The sequence below is a fragment of the Temnothorax americanus genome, unplaced genomic scaffold, assembly GCF_048541705.1.
Source record: "Temnothorax americanus isolate GAGA-0224 unplaced genomic scaffold, ASM4854170v1 Scaffold10, whole genome shotgun sequence".
Classification (NCBI taxonomy): Eukaryota; Metazoa; Arthropoda; class Insecta; order Hymenoptera; family Formicidae; genus Temnothorax; species Temnothorax americanus.
Genome location: NW_027509231.1, coordinates 683,656 through 709,250, shown reverse-complemented (window position 1 = coordinate 709,250; position 25,595 = coordinate 683,656). Strand labels below are relative to the sequence as shown.

Sequence of the window (25,595 nt, the reverse complement as noted above, 5' to 3'; positions counted from 1 at the left end):
GCAACCCTGCAAACAATCTCAATCGATCGAGAACTTTTAATCCTGGATATATTTGAAACAAGATAAAGCGCTCAATAACGACGAGAAAATTATTTTCGAAGATAAATTATAGAGAAGTTCTGGTTATACATTAACTTTATTTTACTTTAGTGAAAGCTGTATTTGTTAAGAATTATCAGGTAGATTATTTTTAGTGTTATCGATTACAATTTAATCATTCACGCAGTAATAATACAATATCTTTATTTCTTTGACAACGGTTAATAACGATGTACAGAAAATGGTTTTTCTGCGAAATCGCTGGTCCTGTTTTAATTTTAACGATCGTTTCATAACAACAGCTCGAGCCACACGCAATTAGAGACGTCTTTAGACTCGCGGCAAAAAGTTCAATCTTATTTCTAGAAAGGTTTTAGCGCTTTAATCTCGCACCAACAAAAACGAGAAAAAGAGAAGGGAAAAACTTTTAATCTCGAGCCAGATTCTTCTTTTTCACGTGAGAAATATGTGATGAAAATCCATTTACTTACACTCGATATTTTTCGCGAATATCGCATTATTATGTTCCGATTTAAATCAAGACCACCGCGGGAAATGTGGAACAAGTGTTTCGTATACTTCGTTCCGTTGAAAGAAGCTTATTCGTCAGCACAGTAGGATTAACGACCGAGCGCGATTAAAAGTTTTTCGCTGAATACAGTTTGTAGCATTACGCTTCTTATCTCGTGATGTGTAACGATCAATTTAATACGACGTTCGTAATTAAGGCGTGCAACTGGTGATAGTTTTAAACTTCCATTGCAAAGCTACTTTTCGATTGCGCAACCATCGTTGTTGTTAAAATAACGCCACATCTCTTTATCTCTCTCGTGACAGGTCAATTGCTAACGGTATTATATATTGCACCATGATATGAATGAATATAGAACACCCATCGGCAAATAGCGTGGATATGCCATGGGTACGATACGGGCGAACCATCAAATAAACTGCGAATAAAATTGAAATGGTTGTGAAAAGGTATATTGTTAAAAAAATATTGTTTCTTCATTCATGTGACATTTATCTGTCGCGAAGTTTTTTTTTAACATCGTCTCTGTCGCCACGATTTTACGTCGCGCCTACATCCTCGAATTTTAATTCTGTATAACGTTACTATATTATATCGTCGCACAATTTCCTGCTGTTCGCATTTCATCGCGCTCGCATTCTCGAAACAGCGTCACACTGTGTATTATTAGTGTCGTTATTATATATTACGTCACATTAGCAGTCTGAAATTTAATCACGGAAAAAATGTATTCTTTCATGGAAGCTCCCTCGTCATGGTTTCCACGTGGATTACCGAATCGATCGATTGATTAGTCGAGAATTTATCGGTCCCTTTCGCTAGTCGATTTTCACCGAGTGAACCGTTCGGTTTGCCTTCTTTCGGGCTCTAGTAGTCGCGGATAAAATTGATTGAGGGGTTAGAGGTAAAGAGACCGCGCGAAAACGAAACCTCGGCGGGAAGATATGAGCGGGGTCGGCTTTTTGGCGACCGTGAAGACGTTCGCGCCGGGCGGACGTCGGCGGCGACGCTGCGAGAAGCAGCAGAAGATCCTGGAGCTTCCGCCGGGCTACGGGATGCAGCCGGATGTTGTACCCCCCTGGGATACGGCGCCTCCTATCACGCCACCCGCTGCATTTTTGCCACCAGGCTACAAAAAGGGCTTTCCAGGTGAGCTCTCTGCGCGCGACCCGAACAAAAGCGTTCTTACCGCGGAAGAAGGTTCTTTCCTTGGACTGAGATAAAAAGATTTCGCCGTGAAAAGATGTCCCAATATGAGAGCGTTCAAGAAGAGAAATTATTGTAAACTCGGATCTCTGGGATAGTACACGTATCTTTGTCTCTCGATATATCATTCCAACGGTACGAGCAGCTTTTCAAAGAATAATACGATTTTTATTTATATTAATATGTATTTATATATCTTTTTTTACTATTCTTATCTATTGATTTAGGCGATTTAATTAGAATATAACAAGGATATTATTATAAATAGCGAATGCGGTGACCTTTTCTCCAGTATTTAATTTTAACGAATTATAATCGAGAGATAACCTGATCACGTGCAGACTAATTTCTGGGTAACATGCGAGGGTGTTAATACCAATAAAGCATTACGCATTAAGCGTTATGCGTTGTTTAATTATAAATACAGTGAATTAATTACATTGCACATTGAACTTTGATCATTAATTATAGTACACAGCTGGAGAAGCAGCTTCTCTTTTTATCTCATTATATTTATAAATAATAATATGACCACATATATAATCTTTTTATCAATTTTATCAATAATTTTTATTAATTTTATCAATCTTTAATTAAAGCTGACGATAAAATTTACTGATATTTTAAATTTATGCATCGAAAATTTATGTTTTCAGCAGTTTACGCTCTATGCTACTTACAAGTCGAATTTAATTTATTAATAAATGTAGATTAATTGTAATTTTATATAATATGTTAATGATGATTTAAACGCGGTAAAGAAGTTTAATTTGATGCTGATGGCCGATTTGAGTCCACGATGGAATCTCCTTTTTTCAACTTCCGTAAGAAGCATCTTGCTAATATCCGGCTGCCCGTTATCGTTCATTATATCGATTAAACTCGACGCAAGGAAATAGAACGTGGTTGACGCCTGTGGGTTGACGCGATTGATGAGTGCGATAGATTCCCCTCTTATTTAGGGAATAGGAGGCGAATTCGAGAGAGGATAGGTAACTCATAATTTTGGAGAAAATCGTTTAAATGAAACACTTCCAGCGGAATCGGATGGGTGTACGGACCGCCCTCATTTTCCGCGATGTTTCTGGGATCGCGTTATCATAAATCCCCTCGAGGCAACTTCACCGCGCGTTTCTTGCTTAATCTTTATCGCACTTCGCACCATGTTGCGTGGCTCAGCTTTTACTTCCTCTCCGCGTTGCTCTTGGGCGCATCCTTCCCGCATAGTAACGCGATTGTCGCAGAAGCGCGGCATGAGAAGAGTGATGGTAACGCTTTTTTCGCGAAACCTTTATCTCTATAATACGAGTCTGCTTACTTTGTCAGAAACAACAGTAAGTGCACCGTTATGTATTGTATCTTTTTTTACTGTTTATATTTTCTCTACTTTCTTTTTCTCACTTAGTATTACGGAAAAGGTACATCTATATCTCGCTTTTTATATCCGTCTTTAATTGCTTCGAGAAAGTTATCACGCAGGCCTTAAACGATTTCGAGTCGATTAACTCCTCTGATTTCGCGAACTTATTCCGTTTAATCCCGCAACTTACGGTATATCGCAGAGACAGACAGTGAACTTTCGGTGCCGGCGCGGAGATGGGAAAAGATTCGCGATCTGATTTCCAGCTGCGCGATTTAACTTTTACGGCAAAAATTTGATCGGAAATTTTCCAATTGGTCGCGCAATCGACTCACAACGTCTACGTCTCGATATGATGATAGAGATGTTGTTGACCCGAGGCAATGGCAATGGCAAAAGACATTCGTGAGATGAGAGGTTCAAGATCACGAAGGAAATTTTCTTGCTGCCATTTTTTTGCGGTTTGATCATAAGTCGTGCGAATTACGATTTTCTCTCGAACCGATAACCGCGTGCAGCTGTCGATACAAATAAAAGAATTGTAAATAAATTACACAAATTTTGCATTAATAGGAATTCAATTGAAAGCTGCAGAAATATTAAATGTTGCACTAATGTTGTTAAAGAATTGCGTTTATATCACAAATATTACCTAAACATTTAAAGGAAGTAAAAAATAAATACTTGAACTAAATAAATTATTTAATATAGAAATATATATTGCTTAATAATTTTTTAATAATATTAACTAACATTCATGATCTTTCACGCAAAAAAGGTACTCTATCATCAATTATATTAACTTTGTTAGAAGTTTTTTAGCATTAATATCTTCATATTTTCTCGACGTGATGCGATAACGCGCACGAGCTCCGAATAATTCATAAGCACGCGTAAGATCTCGGCCGAATCTTCTGGCGATTAGGTCGAGGCCGGTGATTTTCTCTCTGTGGCCGGCACCTTGCTCGTCCCCCTCGGATCTGCCTCGAATTTACCGAGATTATTAACGTCGAACGCGGTGACAACTGGGTCGAATTTTTCATTGATGAATCATGAGGCGCCGTTCGCATGTTCCTCGAATTTCGAAGCGTGTGCGTCCTAGTTTCCTCTCGCGTTATTTCTCCCTCCGTCCCTCCCTCTCTCTCTTGTCCGGCATCGCTAAAATACGATATCTGCATCGCTGAAATCCACGCAATGTTTTGTGCGTCTTCGTTCACAACATTTTGACGTTCACATATTTTAAGTGACCACTTTGTGTCCTTCTGACACGAATAATATCACTCGTGAAATGACGACACTTTGCACAGATGATTAAACTATGCGGAAGTCATGCGGAAGTATTGCACCCGAGGGAGCCAGGTTGTCAGAACGTGGAAGTAATGAATGCACCTATTTTCCAAGTCAAAACGTAGTACATTAATATTATTTAAAGTAAAATTGGAAGAATTATACTCCCTTGTATTCTTCCTTACCTAATTTTCTTATCTCCGCTTATCTTAATAGCTTTAAAAATTTCCCGAAAATTATCGTTTTTATTATTTTAATGTGAGAAAGGAGAGCCATAAATTGAGAGCCAAGGAAACAACGGAATTTTTATATCGTGCTAAGATTGTTTAGAGAATAATTTCCATGTTGATTGACGGCTATGAGAAATACGTGCATTTTATTTAATATCTCTGGAAGGAGTGTAACGCGAAGTCTGCGAGTAGGCGGCACAAAAAATGGCTTCACGATAACTCTTTGTGCGAGCAGCATCGCGGATCCCGTCGAGATGGATTATAATGTTCCACGCGTTCCTGCTTTGCGCTGAAACAGAAATCAATATCGCGTGCAGATTTCAGGTACTTTGGCTCTTTATCTGATCATTACGATGATGGCTATTGTACGTCAAGACTCGATCGAAATATTCACGTAAAATATACCCACTCATGATTCGCAGATACTTGACGTATGATAAATGAGCTTTTTATGCTTGCACGTGGATTACACTCGGCGCGATGTGGACCGCGTTCAATGTTGCTTGTTTTTCCAGGCTTTTTAATCCCACGTCTGGAATTTATAATAGATATCGGTGATATTTATGCGCTCTACGAAGAAGCGCAGAATTAATGTTTGAAAAATTTATATACTTCTATATACAGCTGTACTTCGCAGCTTCTAACAATGCAAAGTTGAATATTATTTTTGAATATGCCATTTCTTAAAAACCTAACATATTTGAGATGACATTACCGATTATAGTTGTGAACTTTAAAGACATTTTGCTAAAAAGCTGTTATTAAATAAGAAATAAATCAAATGCATTTTAAATCCGTAAATTATGTCTATTTAAAATCCGTATTCCTACGTTTTTTGGATTATTTTTGGATCGACGCCACAGGCACATGTGTAATTCACGAATGACCTATAACCACAAACTTTTATTTAACTCGTGCCCTTTTCTGATGTAACCGCTCGACAAATATATGTGCTTATAGTTTTTTCAGCGTAACATAAGCGTGACCGTTTAAATAGATCGGCAGCCAGTTCGCTTGGATCAGAAAAATCATCGGCGCCATCCACATTTTTCTGTCGCCCACGTTAGGATTCCGCCACGTGGAATAGCTGCAAATTCTATCGCTGTGCCGTGATCGACAGTTTTCATTATAAATAAATTTGTGTTATTTTATTAATAGATACATTATTATCTAAAGCGTATACATATATTTTTATGGATTTTAAATATATGCATGATACACATATAATTCATGCAACGATTTGTAAATAAGAATGTTCTTTAATCGCACCTCCGACACCGGCGCTGCGAGCGAAACGGTGTCGCGCCGTCCGTAATTAGCGCTGTAATTACTTGGATAGTCGGATAGTGTGCATAATTATCGCCCCGGTAATTATTGATAAAATCCCACCCTTCGCCGGTCGGACTAATCCGGTACGGATATGAGCACTTGCGTCTGTAAGATTCGCGGAAATTGTTTCAACCTTGAATTAATTCAATGCCCGCGCAATTTCTAGCCGCCACCGGCGCTTTCGCAGCTTGCTACAGTTTGTTGTTGTTGTTGTTATTGTTACCTGGAAAAGCAAGGAATATCCGGGAACCAACGTTTCCCATGCTCTGATCCGATATTACATCGCACTTACTATAATTGCTCGCGATTTGACTTTGAATTGAAGCGCACAGATATTAATTTAGAGCGCAGTAAACTCGTAACAATATTTGATTTTAATGATTTTTAAAGACGCTAGCTTTTTCGAAAAATACCGTTTAAAATTTCGATCTTTCTTCTCAATTTGTTATTCGCAAATGTTCGAAGTTTCACTATAATTGCGGGAAAGCGGCAAAGTTGCAATCTCTTCGAGCAGAATTATACTGCAAACACAATTTCCGCATATGCAATCATTGCGCGCGAACATTTGACAATTCGAATATTCAAATACTCTTGTGTAAACATTCGACTATTCAACGGCACCCACGTATGTAGATTTAAGGTAGATTAACAACTCGCGTAACCGACTCGAGTCCACGCTAAGTGGAAGTGCAAACAGAATCGGATTATTTCTACGACGATGTAACGGAAATTCGTTAGTAAAAGTAACGGACAGCAAGTATTCTCCGTTAACGCTCGAAATCCATCGGGAAAAGATTACTTTAAAACGCAATACGCGAGCCGTACGTTAATTTAATATCGTACATAACTCTGAGGAAAGATCACTTCTAAATATATCGCGTCTAGACAGTTATTATCTGCTTTGTGAAACTTTCAAACGCTGCGGTTGATCGATCGAAACGTTAGCTTTGGCGAAACAACGTGCAACAAATGCAGCCTCTAAGAGGTAATACGTAGCCGGCAAACAATATCCACATTACGCGCGTTTATGAGTACGGCGCCATCGCGTGTCATAGACTACAATTCCTGCGAGCTAATGCCTTCAACCCTTTCATCCGACCTCGTGATTTACGCGCGCTTAACGCGTTCCGGTTAATTCGGCAAAACTCATTTGTGTGTGTGTGTGTGTGTGTGTGTGTGTGTGTGTGTGTGTGTGTGTGTGTGTGTGTGTGTGTGTCTGCCGTACACGAGCAATCTATACATTAGCACTGTAATACATTCGCGCCGAGTAATTATTTTGCCACCGTAATCGAGCATTCCGCGATCAATATATCGGCTGTGAATAGTTGGTGGAACCGACGGAGCCGACCCAGTGCGGCAAGATGCACCAACACCAACATATTACGGCGATCACCGCGAGACCGATCGAGACCGATTAACTACGAAATACTTGACGAAATATCAGTTAATTTTCCATCACCGCAATCTCGCCTGCGACGATCGCGTTTATTATAGTCGTTCGGGAAATTATCTCGCGCGAAAAGGAACGCGATTTAATCCGGCGGACGCGCACGTCCGCCCAAAGCTACGCTCGCACCACTTGCAATTAATTTGATGAATTCGGTTTGGTTATTGCGCGCTCCAAATTCGCGTTTCACAGATGGCCAGCCTCTTTTCCCCCCCTTCCCCTTGTGTCCTAACTGTCAGCTGACCTTATTTAACGCGAAATGAATTTAAATTAATTCGTTTGATTCGCATTCAAATGAATGGTAATTTATTTTAATTAAATTGTTGCACGATTATTATGACCCGCTTGCGTGTGTCGGCTGATAAGTTATTTTCTGTTGAATACACGATGAAAAATCTGCCACAGATAGGCGACCGCGATCGCAAGGAAAGGCACGTCGCACTGTCAGCCAGTTAATTAAACGCGCAGTGAACGTTTTATTAGATCAATCTTAACAAGTCTTCACTCTATTGCTGCTTATTACATTTTGCAGCTGTGTGGGCGAATGAATTTTTTCGCTCGTCGGTCCTCGATATTTGGTATTCTTACTTTACCTGAGCGTTACGTAAAAAAAACGTATGATTTTATCAACATGAAAAAGCGATAACAGACATTTAAAGAAAGAAAATCTGTTTTCGAGAAATGTAACGCCAAGTAAACGTAAGAAGTTTATTTGTTTTTGACAGAATATTGGATAATTCGCAAGTTTTTGGGTCCTATTAGAGCAACAATGGAAAAACTTAATATCACATACAATATATTTAATTTAAAATGATATAACGAAATCTCATTCATCACAATGGCATCGAATAATAAACATTGGATAATTTCCTGTAAAAGATTTCTCATTAAGGAACCAACCGCAACCGGGAAAGACAAAGATCTGGGATCTGGGATCTATTTTGATTCCATTATATTGTTTCCGCTTGTGTTTCCGATATTCATTCATGCTGTAGCTCCGACCTGAGATTTCACTTCGTACCCTGAGGTGTTTCACTGCGCTTGAGGTGTTATATTATAGGTAGTTTCATTGTTCCGCAACTGCGTGGGCGCTTTTAGCTTGGCGTCTCGATTACTCCCGCGACAACGCACATATTTTATTGAAACGCAATAACATTGGTAGCAGCTGCATGCGGTTAACCATACCGTATGCCCCGACGGCCGTTAAAAAGCCGTTTACGGTTGGATGGAAATAATGTTAAGCCTCCGGCTGTTGCAAAGTCAGTTCAATATGTGCGCGACTCTCGATGAAATCAACATCATAAAGAATACAAAATTATTGGTATTGCTGTCTATATCAATTATCCGTGTACAAAAGTAATCGGTATCTATATATTTGTTTAAAAAAGAAACTATCTTGTATACATATGCTTTAGCATTAATATGGGATCGTATTTGTGCAGAACTTTAATTCGCGGAATAATGTCGGTTTACATATCTGCACAGCTTCAATCGTATCGGCTTCAATCACCCGCGATAAACAGCGACGAAAGGTGAACGACATTTCAATTAATTCGAGTCGCGGCCATTCCCGTTGTTTCGCGAGCACGCATTATTCGTGGAACACGCATAAAACACAGCATTTTTGCACAATGCCCGCGGCGGGCGCAAAGCTCCGACGTCCGTTTCACCCGTCATTCATTCGCGCAATTCGCGCATACTTCTCACGTGCAATTTCATCGGCTCCCGTCCGTTCACCTTGCGATTGTTACAAGTGTGTTATATTTGCCGTCGCCATCACGGTGCTTCGTGCGATGCCAAATGGCACCCTGTGGTTTACGAGTATCCCATAAACGCGCGCGACGCAAAACGCGAGTCGTCAACGAGATTCCAGTGGCGTCGTTCCGCCAGGATTAATATAATCAAATTAACAGCTGCAGTCTTGCTTTACTGCGTCTGTGCTCTTTATGACAATGTATCTATTAATATTTAATTCTACAGACGATATTTTGATTATGGGAAGTTATTATTAGCAAACATTAAACGCGTAGAAAGCCGGATAATATTCTGTAAAGCAGCTGTAAATGTCCTTTGTTATATATTAGGTAAAATTGCAAAGTGTGTGTTTAGAGAAATTCTAACGGGAAAAAGGATATAAATGATATGAATACGTTAAAATATACTTGCATATTTTATTGAAATTTGTAACAGGATTACATTGTTGTATGTAATAAGATTACTGTCTACGGAAATATGACATGTAATACGACGAAATGACTGTGCTACTCATCAACAGGTGACTTATAGATTCGCAAGCCAACCTTTTGACAAAATTGGAACTGTGGACAATTATCGGTCTCGTTGGCGGACAGAGAATAATGACGATGTCGACAGCTAAATTAGTCCCGCAGCCGTCAGTAATCGATCTTCGTAGATTCGCGTTATTGAACGCGAAATTTCAAAATCGTTTTGACGTACATAAAGTCCAACAAGCGTTAATTCAAACAAGCGTTCGCGACCTAGCTGGGATTAATTGCATCTCCGCGATAACTGTCGCCGACATCATCCTTATCTCGTTCTCCTAACGGCGAACGCCAGTAGAGTTTTAATTGGAAAAAAGTAATTAACGGCCACTGAGACGCCGCTCCTTTTTTACTTCTTCTCGACGACGCCGGTGTCAGACTTTTCGAGGAAAATCTGAAACCACCGGAAACTCGTGAGGATTAAAGCAAACAAGACGCGGAAGTGTCCGTGAGAATTAGTTTCGTTTTTCGCACAGTGTATAGTCCGCGATTACAAATACTTTTTATAAAATACGTTGCATCTACGTGCGTTATTTTTTTAAACGCATCGGAAGGCGCATTCTCTCATGTATATATATGTATATATATATATATATATATATATATATATCATCAATCTCTTTCTTTCTCTTCTTTTTATCCAATACGCCGTAAATCGCATTAAACGTTTTTCTCAAAACAAAAAAAGAGCAGCATTCATTCGGCGGCTCTGCGCTCGCTTTTCGCAGCTGTTTCCAGCCAAAACGCGATAAAAAGGAATCTGCCACCCACCGCCGGCATTAACCCGCATTTTGTTGAATATCGCACCGGGGGTTGCCAGAGGGTTGCCGGGAGCTGCCATTGTAGTCCGGAGGGTCCCCAGATGCGAAAGACGCAAAAAGTTCGCGCGCCCGACGGACGGCGAGATCTCGTCGCCGTAAAATCTCGGTACGGTAGGAAAATAGGCGGCGAAAAAAGTATCACCCCGGATTTACATCTTCGATGTCCGTAACAGCGTTGATATCGCGGCGACCTTTTTTTCTTTTTCGTTTTGCGCGGTCTGCTTTTTTTTCGCCCATTTTTGTTCTTATATATTCTGGAAGGTGATGGTTTGCGTGCTGCTGCACCAGGCACTCGTTACTGTTGGCAGAATAAATAGACTCAAAGCCAGATCAACGTTGTTTGGCGTTGAAAAGCAAAAATGCTTCGATACATTGCGTAGTTTGCTTTTTACGATAGGTTACGTTTTTCAAGTGCTTAAAGTCGAAGCGCTGGGACAAAACCGAACTATGAAAATTCTCTTTTTCTGATTTAATACACGGATCAACTGTGACTCTTAATGAAGCAGAAATTGAACGAGAGCAGTACCGCTGCGTAAAATTGAAAACCGCTGATAGTCATGTACGCGACAGCTGTCATTTACATTTTACATTTTCTACCGAAAATATCATAATTGGGTCCTCTCATCAGGGCGTTTTCGTTAATAGCATTGTGCTTCTGCGTGTCGCGTATAAATATTCGCGTGTTCAGTGGATTGCGTGTTTCAGTGGATCATAAACATTTTCCAAAGGCCACTGATCCCGTCTCCTTGAATATACTTTTTATTCCAAAATATTCTTCACTGTAATTACTATTTATATTGTTGCCAGTTAGTCGAGTAATAAAAGAATATTTTGGTTTTTAATCACTGGCGGAGGAAGTTATTTTTTCTATACTTTTTATTTTTATTCCTCGTGTGAAACACATTCATATCCGACTACTAATCACAAAACAAACAGCGTTTTACGAACAAAACGCTTAATTGTTTCTGCCGAGATCAGCTCTCTCGGAGTGTGTGTGATACTTGCTGGCCAGACAAATTTGAGCGATGGTCCCTGGACTTAGAGTCCGAAAATGCGTTGGCCACTTCAGAATTAGAAATGTAGAAAATATGAGTAGAACGTAGCACTCGAATAAGTGACGTCTCACGCTAATAAATCATCTTTCAGTTTGTCTCGCTCGAATTACCTCAGATTTCTAAACTGTCTTCGAGTTAATAATACGGATTAATTACGGGTTAATTCAACCCAATGTAATTGCGAAATTATTACGAATGATTGATTGCACTTTGTTCGAGCTAGCCGTGGCACACTTCGGAGTAGCCTAATGGAATTGTATAGGCGGGTTGCGCTGATTTATATATATATGATACTTAACAGATCGGCAACACACCATAGATCCGGAAATCCGATAATACTCGTATTCTCCACATTACATTTGCCCGATTTACTAATTGCGCGTGCGTTGTATCCTTCGTTATTTTCTACTTTTTCGTGTGTGTTTTTTTTACACAGATGACCATATCCAATTTTGCGTGCGCTTCGACACAACAAGCGCAACAATGGTAGCCGCGATTTCGGTTTCCGGCTATTAGTCCGTGCACAATAAAACGAGCGTTTCGAAATTTATAATTGCTCACCGTGTATTCCGACGATATACGCACGAGTCGCGCGAAACGCGTAACGCAATTTAGCTCTTTGAATCGACCTAATTTGCCAGTAGGACTTTTTCACTGCCTTCGTATGCATCAGCCGGCGGTCTTTTGCAAAAATTATTTCCATCCGGTATGTCGCTACATCGGCAAACAAATAGTCTTGTTCGCGGCGCGTAACGCAGTTTTATTACGATTTCATGGTCCTCATCGCGAGATAGGTATATAGAGAGACGCGACGAGACACGTACGCGCGCCACGTAACGCCCGATACATGCATTCGCATATGTCCGCGAATGACGCTCCAATTGCGGTAATTGCGGTGGACATATAACGTTATGTCGACGAGCCATTGGTCGGCCGGGCCATCCATAATAAATAGCGTTTTCTTTTGTAATTGATGTATACACTATTGTGTATACCGATGTATATACCGGCAAAATCTGCGCAACCCAGGTCAGTCCGGAAGAGGGAAACGAGATTGCGCGGGTGCGCAATTAAAATCGATCGTTTTTTTTTCTATCGAAAATATACCTTCCCGTTACATTCGTTGCGAGTTGTATACAAAACGAGAAGAGAGAACTATTTTTATTTCGAATCGTCGCGTCGTATGTATATTCGGCCTTTCTCTCTGTCGTCGCTCTTTTTCCACGATGACGTTTAGCGGCATTGAAGCGATCTAAAAAATCTTCGTAACAAATTTATTATATTTAATATTCACAGAGAGATCTCTCCATTGAGATCTTCATTATATTGAGATTTAGCACGGATTTTCAGCATCAATATATAAAATATTAAAGTGACGCGCCCGTAAATACCGACCGTATTAATCAATCTGCGGCAGAGATATTCGCGTATAACGAGATGCGAGATAATTATTTAAATAGAGACCGAAATAGAGGAAAGTCCGGACAAAATATTGAAACCGCCGCGCGCCGGGGTATACATTCCGTGATGTTTCTACGGCGCAGAGCTAATTTATTTTCATACTCCCTCTCGTATCCGTCAGCCATTACTCAACGAAGGGATTATTTTGATTATTACATGAGTAAGGCTCTCCCCGGGCGTGAGAAATGCTTGTGCCATCAGCATACCTTTCTGGTGATGTAAGACGGAAAAGCGTTTTCAGGTAGGAGGAAAATATGGTCAACGACCCTCGGTCGTGACGCACGCGGATAATCTTGACGGTCAAAATACATACGTATCTTTGGCTCGTCCATTCCGTGCATAGGCGTAAGGATTGGCGTAAGAACACGAAGCGATGTTTAACTTCGCTGTTCCCTTCGGGGTAGATTTTTGCTAACGATGAATGATCGAAGAGTCGAGAAGATTGTGTGGGATGAAGTCGAGACTAGGGTTGATAAGGAAAGAATGCTATTTATTTCATTTTACTTATCCCTATCGATTGAATCATTTTAATGCGGATTCGCATGATTTTACAAAATGATTTTGCGAAAACTTATAATGATTTTATAAAAGAAATAATTGAAACGTCAATAGTTTTAGTACAGATGTTTATACGCGTGTATTACATTAAATACGTGCATGCAAGATTACATATAAAGATCAATTCCATTTCGGCAGTTCTCTGTAATTCCAGTAAAATACATTAAGATTAATTTGAAAAATTGAAACTTAAGAGCTGCTGATTGTAATACTTCTGGCACTTAAACACTCAAGTTGCGAGCTCTTCAGTTACATTTCTGAAAATTTACCGGGAATTCCGTGATTATGAAACAAACGTTTACAACGTGTTTGACTGCAAGCGCTTCCACTTCGCGACGTTGGGAGATAATTCTATAGCTTTGTTAAGCGGTGTTCTAACGAACTTGATGTTTCGAGTACGCTGCTAACGATTGAAACTGTATAATAATAATCACGCGTTCGTGAGGACGGCGTTTTGAGGACTATACATATTATATTTTAAAGTTTCTGAGCTTGCTACGTGACAAAACAAATAATTTATACCACAATTAGATAAAGTAGGTACGACAAGCATTATATTATTGTTCGATGTTATAAAACGACAGAAAAGTTCTTTCGCTCGATAGTATCTAATAAGAGGGGGTAACGTCCAATCAAACAATCCGCTAAATAAAAGATGTCCCCATTGTACGGCACGTGTGCAAAGTTCAGTGGGTTAATTTCGATTCGTCCTACATATATATTCCTCCCACGTGCGTTTTTGTCGCGATAACTACATGAGACATATTAGACGAGTCAAAGAATAAGCCATCGAAAAAGTTTTGTCGCGTGATTCTGCTAACATTATTTGTCTTTTCACGCAATTTTATCTCATGCGAAGGGTAAGAAAAGACTGACCGGCATCATCAGCAAAACCGAGCGGGTAAAAGTGATATTCTGCGGATACTCCCGTGGGAACGCCGTGTTTTAACACTCGGTCGTGATGAAGGGCGTTATCACGCCAATCCTGTGCTGATTATTCGACGGGTCTGAAAACGCGAAAGTACTCTTCACACGCTTTCCCGAGCAAGGAGGGAAAATTCCCTTTGCACGTGTTCGCCCTTTGTGCGTAAACTGGTGGCTAGAAAACGCATCCGGTTAAAGAAAGCTCTTTTCTCTCGGTAGTTTCGCGCAATCGCGAAAGATTCATGCGTGCGTTAAACATTTTTTATTGTTTACGTTGTTGCAAACTAGATTAAAAATTTTCACAAAATTATTATCGTTCTTCGTAATCTATGCGAACGTGAACGTTGTTTTATGATAAAAAAAAAAGTTACATTAATTTCGAGCGAACGAATTGAGAAATCCGGAATAAAAATGTCACCGGGAGTGAAATGTCATACACCGTAATATGTGAAACCGATACGTAACGCGCGGATTAAAAAGCGTATCGCAGCCATTTATCCAAAATCCCATGTACGGTAAACCGATGCAGTCAGTTTTGCATCGCACAGCTCACGTCAAGACACGTGTTTGATTACGCTATCTCGTCGAGTCGGCGATATTCATTTCGACGAGCGCGCGCACGACAGCGGCGAGTGTGCGGCCGGGAGAAAAAAACAGGCTGCACCTCGCACGTTCATTTTTCATACTTGAATCCGACCTTCGTTATGACGCGGCCAAAAATAGAGCTTTCTCACCGAGAATTATCGGGTGGTGCAGTTTTTGCAACCGAAAAAAGGAACAACGCGGCGCACAATGAGCATTATAGATCTCGAGCGTGATTATTCAGCGCGAATGTATACTTTACGCTGGGAATAAAGGATTAAGGGCCGGAACACAATGCAAATGTACAGGCAATAGGAACAGGGAATAGGAACAGAGTGCATTGATACACGGCTTCCGATAGGTTGACAATCTACATTCTGTTGCTATTTCCTGTTCCTATTGCCTGTATCTTTGTATTGTGTTCCGGCCTTAATTCTTTCGTGAGCGTACTACTGAAATCGTATAGCCGTGTTTCGGATAAACTGCCACGCACAATTATTAGCCGCGATTGAACTCGATCACCGTGTATCTGATAAACAATCTGGATAAACGCTGGATCGGATACTATACCGAATGACACGATCTACCTCAAATTACGTGAAATTGCAGCCGCAGCGTAATCTACATCAACCGCGATTAGGTCGCCCACGAGTTTCTCGCGTACACATCCGTAGGCGGATTTGGACGTGCTGAACAAGCGCTCGGGAGATGGCGATTTTCGACGGCGAAAAACCACCGACGTTTCCGCATATCGTTACATCCCAACGAGTATTCCCCCCGAGTATTCACGTGTGTACTTATATTCCGGAGTTCCTGCCGTTTTCCCACAAATTTGCGTCGCGATTCATGGATTAATTGCGCGCTATGCCGTCGCAAAGAATTTTTAATTGTACCGTAATAACCGTAATAGAAAAATTATCTTTAGCGAAGCTAAAGATGTAATTGTATTCCGGTGATGGAAAACTCAGCAGTAATCGATGGTGTTATTTTACTCACGATTAGTTTAACAGGAACTTATCGATGATATATTAATTCTATTATTTAAGTGTACTATTATGTATACATCTTTGAAAAAGAGGGACAGTAAATTAATCCCTTTACATCTTGTAACAGAAGTGACGGAAAGTCTAGAAAAAATGCACTGTATTTTGAGTAACTTTAAAATGTTGTAAACCAAAAGGGAACGGGCTTGGAAAAATTAGCGGGGAAAGAAGACCCTGTTGAGCTTGACTCTAGTCTGGCACTGTAAGGAGACATGAGAGGTGTAGCATAAGTGGGAGATGGCAACATCGCCGGTGAAATACCACTACTTTCATCGTTTCCTTACTTACTCGGTTAGGCAATCATTTTGACTGTTTTGACAGTCTTAGCGGTAATATTTTTCCTCGTGTTTTCCAAATTTTATTCAAGAAATATATATTGAACGCCATTTGGCAACTGGAGTTAAGAATGGCGAATTATTTTACGTTATTAATTTGAACAGAAAATGTAATTAGCCTAGATTAATACTAATTGGTATACAGCTTGCGCCGGCGGTAAATGAAGGATTAGGTGCGCGAAACCGCATGACTGCGGGTAGTGCGGGTATAATAGGACATAGTCTAAGAGCACTTCGGAAGCAGCTGGTCGAAAGCGATTAGAGAAACTTCTTTTCTCGGCAAAGTCGCTATAACTGGAATTCCAGACTCTACCGTGTCCGGAGGACTGAGGAAGTTAGGATTGCACGAGTGGAAGGATGAGATCGGATGGAAACGTTGAAGTGTTCTCCAAACTCGAGCGGTTCCGTAAACAATGCTTCCTTCCACCAACATGACGTCAACCTTTATCGCACGCGTCGTCGACTCAACGACGCGAATCTGCAGTTCAGTATTATGGCCCGGATAAAACTAGCAACGAATAACGATTGTGCTCCCTCGTGCGCAACATCGTCTCCCGATAGAAGACACAAGACTCCTCCTAGGAGCTCGCCCACTATATGCTCAATTATACACTACAAAGAACAAAGAAGCAAACGGACGGCGAAACAAAAGTTATTCTTATCTCCGAGGGACCCCAACTCGAGAAACAGAGAGATCCAAGAACTTTCCTCGTGAATATTTGATACCACCTTGCAAACAGAAATTATTTAATCACATTCAAAATAAGACCATTTAATATATTATATTTAAATTAAGAATACATAATATATATATATGTGCATAAATTTTTTACATATATACATATGTTTCTCTATTACGCACGCGATATTATTTTGTGGACAGAAATGACTTGATCACCTTTAAAGTATAGCAGTATATGATGTATTATATCTAAATTAAGTACATGTAATACATGTGCGACTTTTTATACATACATTTCTTTGTATTACACACGTGAATTTCTCTGTAACATTGTTTTCTTTTCATTAACTGATTAACTCATATATCTTTTATCGGATTTCGAAACCGCGGTTTTCTATTTCTGCCAAGTTTTCTATTTCTAGCGCGTAGGCAGGAAGCAAAACATATCCGTAAAACGGAATTGGCCGGTATCCGCACGGCGGATTCCATCTTATCGGGTAACAGCGCGTTAAGCGGAATGCGCACGTACGGAATGTTCCGCGACCAAATACCCGTCCGTCTGTCGAAGCGCACTATATAAGCAACCGATTTCCCAGCCGTGCGAGAGTTTGCGCTAGAAGCGTCGCGCTCGGAAAAGAAAAATGGTTTTCTTGCACACGACGCCCCTTATAAATAACCCCGCCTGTCTCCCCGAGCGTGAAACCTGCCGTTCTTAAAGTTTCTACGTAATAACACACGCTGAACGATGATGTCACGGACCTACGATGCCTGGTTACGCAAATATCTTCAGCCGCGACGCCGTTGTCCTGACGAGCCACGAAAATATCAACGTACGTCCGTTGTTGACGTCGCGGTCGCACATCCCTGTAACAAGTCACGTTCCGCTCGCGTTCCCGAAACGTCACTTCTCGTCGACCGGTTTTCTACTGGCGAACGACGATTCATACTAACTCGCGGTAACAAGTTAAGTACCGTAGAGAGACACGTCATTCATTCGTTCGAACGTGGGTAACGAGATCTCTATCATTGAATCTGAAGCGTGCGAAATGTGGAGAGCCAAGTCGCAACAACGGAGAGTTACCCGAACAAGATCTCTCCTGAGGTTTCCACTAGAGAGAACATTCTTCTCCTTCTTCTCCGTATCGCAAAACTTAAGCAATTAACATTGAGCTCTCGTCCATCGTCTGGCACTTTACTATTACGCGCGGTATATATATATATATATGCGCCGCGTACCTCCACAATATGTACCAGACAAATGAAAGCGTACGTCTCTTTTGTTTCTCGCTCGCGCACTCGGGCGCGCGAGACGGATCCCTCTTCATTATGCAGCCCGTCGCTGGTATACGGTGTAATTTATTTCTCTCGTTTGTTAGCCAAACAGCCCCGGCTGTGCCGCGCCGCGCCGCGCTGCTGCCGCGGCAAAGACGCCGTGGAGAAGCTTTCGTGATGCGCAGCGACCGCGACAAGGTTTATGCGTTCCTCGCGTACGACGTTTCAAGTGCAACGCCACGCCGTGCAAAGAGGTGCCAAGGGCGTGATATAGGACGTTTCGAATAGCGCTTAACCCTTTGAAATATTATAATACAATTGCACTTTGTCGTGCGGGTCACAAGTCGAGGAGCGCGGCAACATCCGCGAGAAATATAATTCTTCGGAGTACGTTTGGAATACATTGCGATTGTATCGAAGTGAGAAAGACGCTCCGAAATCGCACGAAATCGTTTGAATAAAAATTCCATTGGCCGTGACAAGATTCTGGTATTTGTCTCGAATGCGCTATATACATATGTATGTCACGGTCGAAGCCCACTGGCTCTAAAAATCTGGCACATGTGGCGTTTCACGCTCTATAAACAATGCCATTGCTTTAGGCAGCGCGATTTTGTGTAAATATATATTTCGTCGAAACAAACAATAGCAATCCGCGTTTCTCAAATGTCAATTAAATCTTAATTAAATATTCAACTAAATTATCTTTCTCCGAGTAAAATTTATCTCTTCGAATATTAAATTTTTATTCGGAGAGGAGTAAAAAGTATTTTACTTTTTATGCTTATTTTACCTGTTATTTAATTAGCAAATATGCAATTCTCAGGCAACTTCGAGGAAAAAATATTCGCGATCGATCCGCATTATTCCCATGACCTGTCACGTGCCGGCAGCCGCGGAAATCGCGTCGGTTTCATGTATCGTGCTCCAGTTTTTTTGACGCTCGCGCGGCCGCGACGCGATGCGGGCTTTCGCCGTTAACCGAAATTCCTCAAACGTAACGCCACGTAACGGGAATATTGCCAAGAATATATGGCATCGTGCGTTCTATTCATAGAACGACGATGCCTTCGTTGCTTCGTTGGACCTCCAGATGCATCGGTCGTCATGGGACCGGCCGAAGTTCTCCCGCGAGTGAGAGCGATAGTGCGTGCGCTTGGCAGGACCGCCGAGACGCGGTCGATGTGTATATGCGCGTATCGGTACACGGTTGAACTTCGACGCACCATCATGTGTACGTGCACTTGGCAGAGAAGTTCTCCCGCGTGGAAGTTCGTCCGGTTCCGTGTTGGCTACCACGAATTAAGGATAATCCTGATCGGGGGGTTGTGTCGTCGCGCGGAGTTGCCTCGAAATCGCGATGACACACCGCTTGTGCGCTTTCTCCGCGTATTGTTTACCCGACGTTTGCCAAATCATTTTCTCGGCTGACTATAAATGGAAAACTCGTAGAATTTCAATACAGATATGATAGAGTAATGCGCGGAATGTTGGTCGTTCGAAAATGTATCGAACGCAAAACGGCCTCTGTGATGACATTAGATGGAAGGTCACCGCGCGTATTGTGGCCCACTCTGGCCTCGCGGCGAAGTCATTCATCTATTTTCGTCCGTATCCACGAACCTAACAGCTTCTGGCTCGCGGTCAGTCTCGTGTGAGCCCCGCGACGCGTCGGATGTAGAACACATTCGCGCTCGAACTTGAGCTTGACTGCCGAGTCGGCGAGTCCAGAACATTAGTCACCGATGGGTCGCGTCATTCGTCTCAAGTAAAACGGGCAGCGGCGATCACGTGACGCGCGGGACTCTCGGCAGACTAATTGTGAAACTCGTCGCGGCATTTAGCCGGACGCCGAACCTAAAGCCGCGAGTCGCGGTCGCGTTAATCACTCATGGGCCGTATTGTCCATCTCAACTGGCGCAGTAAGCGAATGGGCACGCGTGGGCTAACTGCGCGAACGCCGCTCAATCGACCCTTCAATCTAAATTACGAGAGCGTGAGCTGATATTAACCCGTTCTTTTTATTAAACGAGAATCTGGTATTTATTTCGGAAAACTTATGAAAGAGCATAATTCAAGCGTAATTAAGATTAATGATTTCTTGACCTTAAACGCAGTTGTCAAAAATTCAACAGAAAGTTTTGAAAATGCTAATTAAAATGTTAAAGACGCTAATGATTAAAAACTCAAATTTTTGGACAAGTTATATGAGTACTTACTTTATTCTAATATCGTGGCAATATAAGACAGTGCATAATTAATAAATTCAAAACATCGAATCTCTCTTTCGGTAATTAAGTTATAATAGCTCTAGAACAGGCGAACTGCAGAGTGGCTCGCTCTTGCAGTGTGCTATATGTTGTTTTGATGTTATTAGTAGCGTGTCGAAAGAACCGACGCCTGCTCGTCATGCCTTCAAGATTCCTTTGGCGATTTCCCAAAGACGCGACGCGTCGGCGGAGCTTCCGGGACGTGTATAAAACCCGGCAAAATCGAATCGATCTTTATCGCGCGAGCGAGCGGGGGCAAGGTGTATTCTTTCGGAAACTGAGACCGTCAATTTCTCATCTCTATTCTCCCGCGACTGTCCTCTTCCTCCTTTTATACAGTATTCACGACACCCGCGTAATATTTATCGACGACCCGTAGTAACTCAACTTCGCTCTCTGGCATCCCGTTATTTAGCCTTTGTGGTGTAAAAGAGCCGCTAAACATGAGGAGAAACTGCGCATACTCTTGCAGAGGAAAATCAATCGTGCCGCTTTAATTTTGTTTGAGGCGAGATCGATCGGGAGAGTCGGTTTCAATTGTAGATATTAATACGTTTGATCTTAAATTCAACATTAGCACGTATATACACGCATCCGTGACACGTAATTCCTGTGAATCGATATCGTATTTTTGTGGCCCTCTCGACCCCATCTCGGTCCGCGCGCTATATTCGGCAGTATATTTGGAATAGCATTTCATTTTCGTCATTAAGCAGGATTGTCCCTGTCCTCGTCCTTTGACCGCTCTCTCTGCGGGTTTATTATCTCTTTGATATTAGCACTCAATGACGCACGTTGTCGTATTCAGTACTTTCATCTATCTCGATAATTCCGATGATGTTTGTCGTTAAATTTTATGTAACTACGATTTTAAACATTACGGTGTTTTTGTGAAAACGAAGGCTGTGTCTACATAAAGTATATATGTATTTTATAAAAAGAGATTATACGAAAGGATTAAATATAGTGACATATCGGTAGTTTATTAAATTATACATTGTAAATTCTCGATAATAAGTTTCATGTAGCGGGAAATTTAATAAGAAAACAAGCTACCGCTATATTTTATCTTCTCGTTGACATTTTCAGTCGTAATTTTTCATAATTGCTGAAATTAATTGACATATTAATTAAACGAGATCACGTATGTCGCTTCGAAATTAATGAATCTTTCGAGTTTTATCCAATAATTAATTAAAATGTATGTAAAAAAACTAATCGGGCGACACGAGTCAGTATTTCAACTGACATTCCTTTAAATAATTTCACGATGTAATACGGAGAGATGCGGTAGATCTAGCCACGGGCGAAATGCACGGTCCATCATTAATGTCAGAAAATACTCTGATTGCAGAGTATTCCTCCTCCCTTTCGAAAATCGCCGATTGATTTATCGATATGCGCACGTAACACCGTACAAAGAGAATTTTCGAAGACTTCGCGCTGCGTTTAATCGTTGCCGAATTGGGAATGTGTCAACTTCTCGAAATCTAACAACGGATTTCCGAAATCGACAGTCAGCAGTCAATAGCGTATGCGCACACGAGAAGCTTTTCGTTTCGCTTCGTATACAATGTGTCCGTTCTGGAAATCGACGTATCCTTTTTATGGCGGATGTCACGATGCCATCACGGTGCGTATGTCGAACTTTCGCAACGTTCGGACAGATTTTCGTCGACAACCAGTCAGCGGAGTGTCCGTTACCGGGTGAAGACAAACGTAATCCGAAGGCCTCTGCGTGCTCGGCTAGCCGAGCGGCGTCGGCGAGTTTTGCCGTGACCCGGTTTTTCCTTTCCTGTGGTCATACAGACGCTAATTAATGAACAAATAATGTTGATTATTAACAACAGGTTCACAAAATTCATTATTGGTACCAAAGGCTTGTAATTGAAAATGTAGTTAACATAGAACGTGTAATGAACAACCTGATTTAATTGGTTTTTGCCGCATCGTTTAATTTTTAATAAATTTCCATAATTGCAAGACACGATTACTTAACGTTACGTAAACGAACGTACTTGCTTTTATAAGCGGTTTAAATATATCCGCAGCGTCGCCTTTAATCAAAGAAGTGACTTAACGGATTATGTTGTCCCATCTATGCAACCGCAACGCACCGAGTAAGCCGATAAGTCGTCTCGGCGAATACATCGATCGAAAACCATCGCCAAAGTAATCGCAGCGTTTCACGATAGAATGATCGGGCTACGTGTGAGTTCCACATGTTTTTTTGTGGATAATTTGATAGAACTTTTCTCTGAGCGAGCGCGCGTCGTTCAACTCGAAAATTCGCGAGGACGAGAAATCGGCGAGCCAGCAAGTCTAATCCTCCTCTTTGACGACGCATATATCCCGCCACGGTTCTGACCGGTGTCGAACTTTTTTTTCTGTTGCAGAGCCGAAGAAGGAAAAGACTGAACAGAATGCGAATGGCGCGATATCGCCGAATGGCGAGCCGCAGGCCGCCAATTTGGGCACGGCAACGACCGGCTCGGCGGTGCCGGTCCCGGGCCCGGCTCCGGATGCCGGGAACCAGCAAAAGCCGAACAGGCCAAACACCCTCGACCCCAGGGTGATAGCCAGGAGGCTGATCTTGTTCGACAGTGAGTACACACTCGCAAACTGGCGAGCATATCGATATGCGTGTCGCGTGTCGCGTGTCGCGTGTCGCGTGTCGTCGTCGCTCAGAGAAAAGTTCGGCGAAATCGAAGAGAGGGAGGGAAAGTTTGGTCCAAAAAGGACCAAAAAACTTACTAAAAATATGTCTTTTAAATAATTTCCTTTAGTAGGAAATTAAAATAATATTTGAAGTAAGACATATACACGAAACATATATGTAATATATTTAACAAATGCTGTCGTATATATAATAATTAATTTTATGGATTATGTAACTCAGCGTTTATGTTGTCCGAACTATATCTTATATTTTTCCCTCACATATTTTCCTCGCGTAATTCTGATCTATATAGATCTGTAATTACTTTAAAAACTTGAACTTTTTCGGCATATAAAAGATTCACAGGTGCATCAGCCAATATAAACTTGGATTTATATTCGTTATGCAGCTATCGTTGCGCAACTTGTAGAAACTTTCAAATTTTCTCTTCATCCTGAGGGTTATCAGTTTATAAGCCATAATAACATCTCCTTATTATGCGCTAACTCGACGAAGAGCGATGGGTTCTCGCTTTCCGCGAATTCGTGCTACACGAATGTAATTATTGTCGAATAAACACGATGCAGAAAGCGCCTTTATTAGATTTAGTTGCCTCTTTGACGACGCTCGATGTTATTTACATACTTTTCACGTTTTTTGGAAATTGGGAAGCAAAAAGATAGCAGACGAGCTTATGTATTATACGAGAGCCGTGTCTATCTCTTATTATAAATTTATTATATTCCCGAATTGGTTACAATAGTATTGAAATATAATAAAACCTATAATTCTTCGATCTTTACATTTCATCGGTACCGTATGTATCATTTCATCTACATATTGAAATTTTTATTAGCACTTCGGCTTGTTTAATTAGTACTCCTAAACGATACGTTTTAGAATACAATGTCAAGAACATAATATTTAGAATAACATTTAAGCAGTTTTGTATCTGTTCTTTTTCGTCTCCATATTTTTTTGAAAGAAGAGAAAATAAAATTCTTTTTCAGAGAAATAAAATGCTGAAGAAAATTTCTGCGAGAGGGATCAGATCGCTGTTATCTGCAGCGTTACGTTTTCAAAAAGCTAATAACGGCGTGCATGCCCAGAAAATACATTTATTCAAATAAATTTGAGATTAATCGCGCTGACACGCACAGCGTAAACTCGCACGATAACGTGGCCCGTACGTTGCCTAAAATTTTCGCGATAAATTTCGACCGGGCTGGAATCAAATATGTGTGATCAAACACGGCTGGACGATCCCCGGGGAATGCGTGGTAGCCGAAGTATCTCGCCTGGTAAACCGCCTGGAACTTCGTCCTTTTGTGTCAGAATTTAGATGCGCGACATTATCAAATGGCCAGCAGCGCGAGAGCGCGCGCATCCACCGACTTGTTTAACATTCCAACCGATACTGGTCGTGAGTATAACGACGGGTCGTTATTCATGAAAAATACGCCGGACTTTATGAGAAATTTCTAAAATAAAAAAAAACGCCCCGCAGTCGCGAGCCGTTAAGCGCGGCAGCGCCAAATTAAAAATTCCGCCCGGCGTTCCGGACGCGACGGCAACGGGATTTAATAATAAATAAATTCGGCGAAGCCGGCGGCAAACGGTGTTTCGCAAGTTTCTCATCTAGCAGCTGCAACGAGCATGAGCTCGTGGCATTCGTTCGTTTGCCAAGATATTGTTGCTTCTGTCACCGCGAGATGAATCACGTTTCTCGCAACAACTGGCTTCGATGCAACTTTATGGGACCGAGCGCCGTGCCTCTTTCGATCGCATTGAATGCGGCGGTTTTTAGGCAACTTGGACGGAATAAAATTAATTAGCACAATAATGGCATGTCTAGATGTACGATTAGCTCGATATCTCGTGATATTACAAGCCTTGTTTTTCTTTCTGTTTCCAGTGGACAAGGGGGTGCTGGATCAGAGCGCCGACAATCAGCAGGTAATCGAGAGGTGTTATCCATTACCGCCTCAGAATACCCTGATGCTGTCGGAGCTCCCAGAACCGCCGATTCCTTTGAGTGAAATCGGCCCTATACCACCCCCGCCCATGTTCAGCTCCCCGAGTCCTACTTTACTGGCGAGACAACGGCAAATCCCGGTCTCGGACTGCGAGGACGAGGGTAAGTGTAACGAAACATTAAATGCCGCGGAAGAGAAGAGTATTGGAGCAATTAATTGGAGCGATTAGTCACACGACAGAACCC

The 25,595-nt window shown here is 41.5% G+C and overlaps 1 protein-coding gene across 17 annotated transcripts in view; it reads left to right on the top strand.

Moving 5' to 3' along the window:
• LOC143898905 (phosphatase and actin regulator 2) overlaps nucleotides 1-25,595 on the top strand; it is a 216,109-nt gene that overhangs the window by 173,803 nt on the left and 16,711 nt on the right. For 16 of the 17 annotated variants that reach the window (XM_077408775.1, XM_077408804.1, XM_077408795.1 and 13 more), the window contains 2 exons: nucleotides 23,112-23,318; nucleotides 25,290-25,511. In XM_077408775.1, the coding sequence (XP_077264901.1) occupies nucleotides 23,112-23,318; nucleotides 25,290-25,511 (429 nt within the window). The remainder of the gene's footprint in view (nucleotides 1-23,111; nucleotides 23,319-25,289; nucleotides 25,512-25,595) is intronic. The other variant, XM_077408786.1, reaches the window with a different exon arrangement.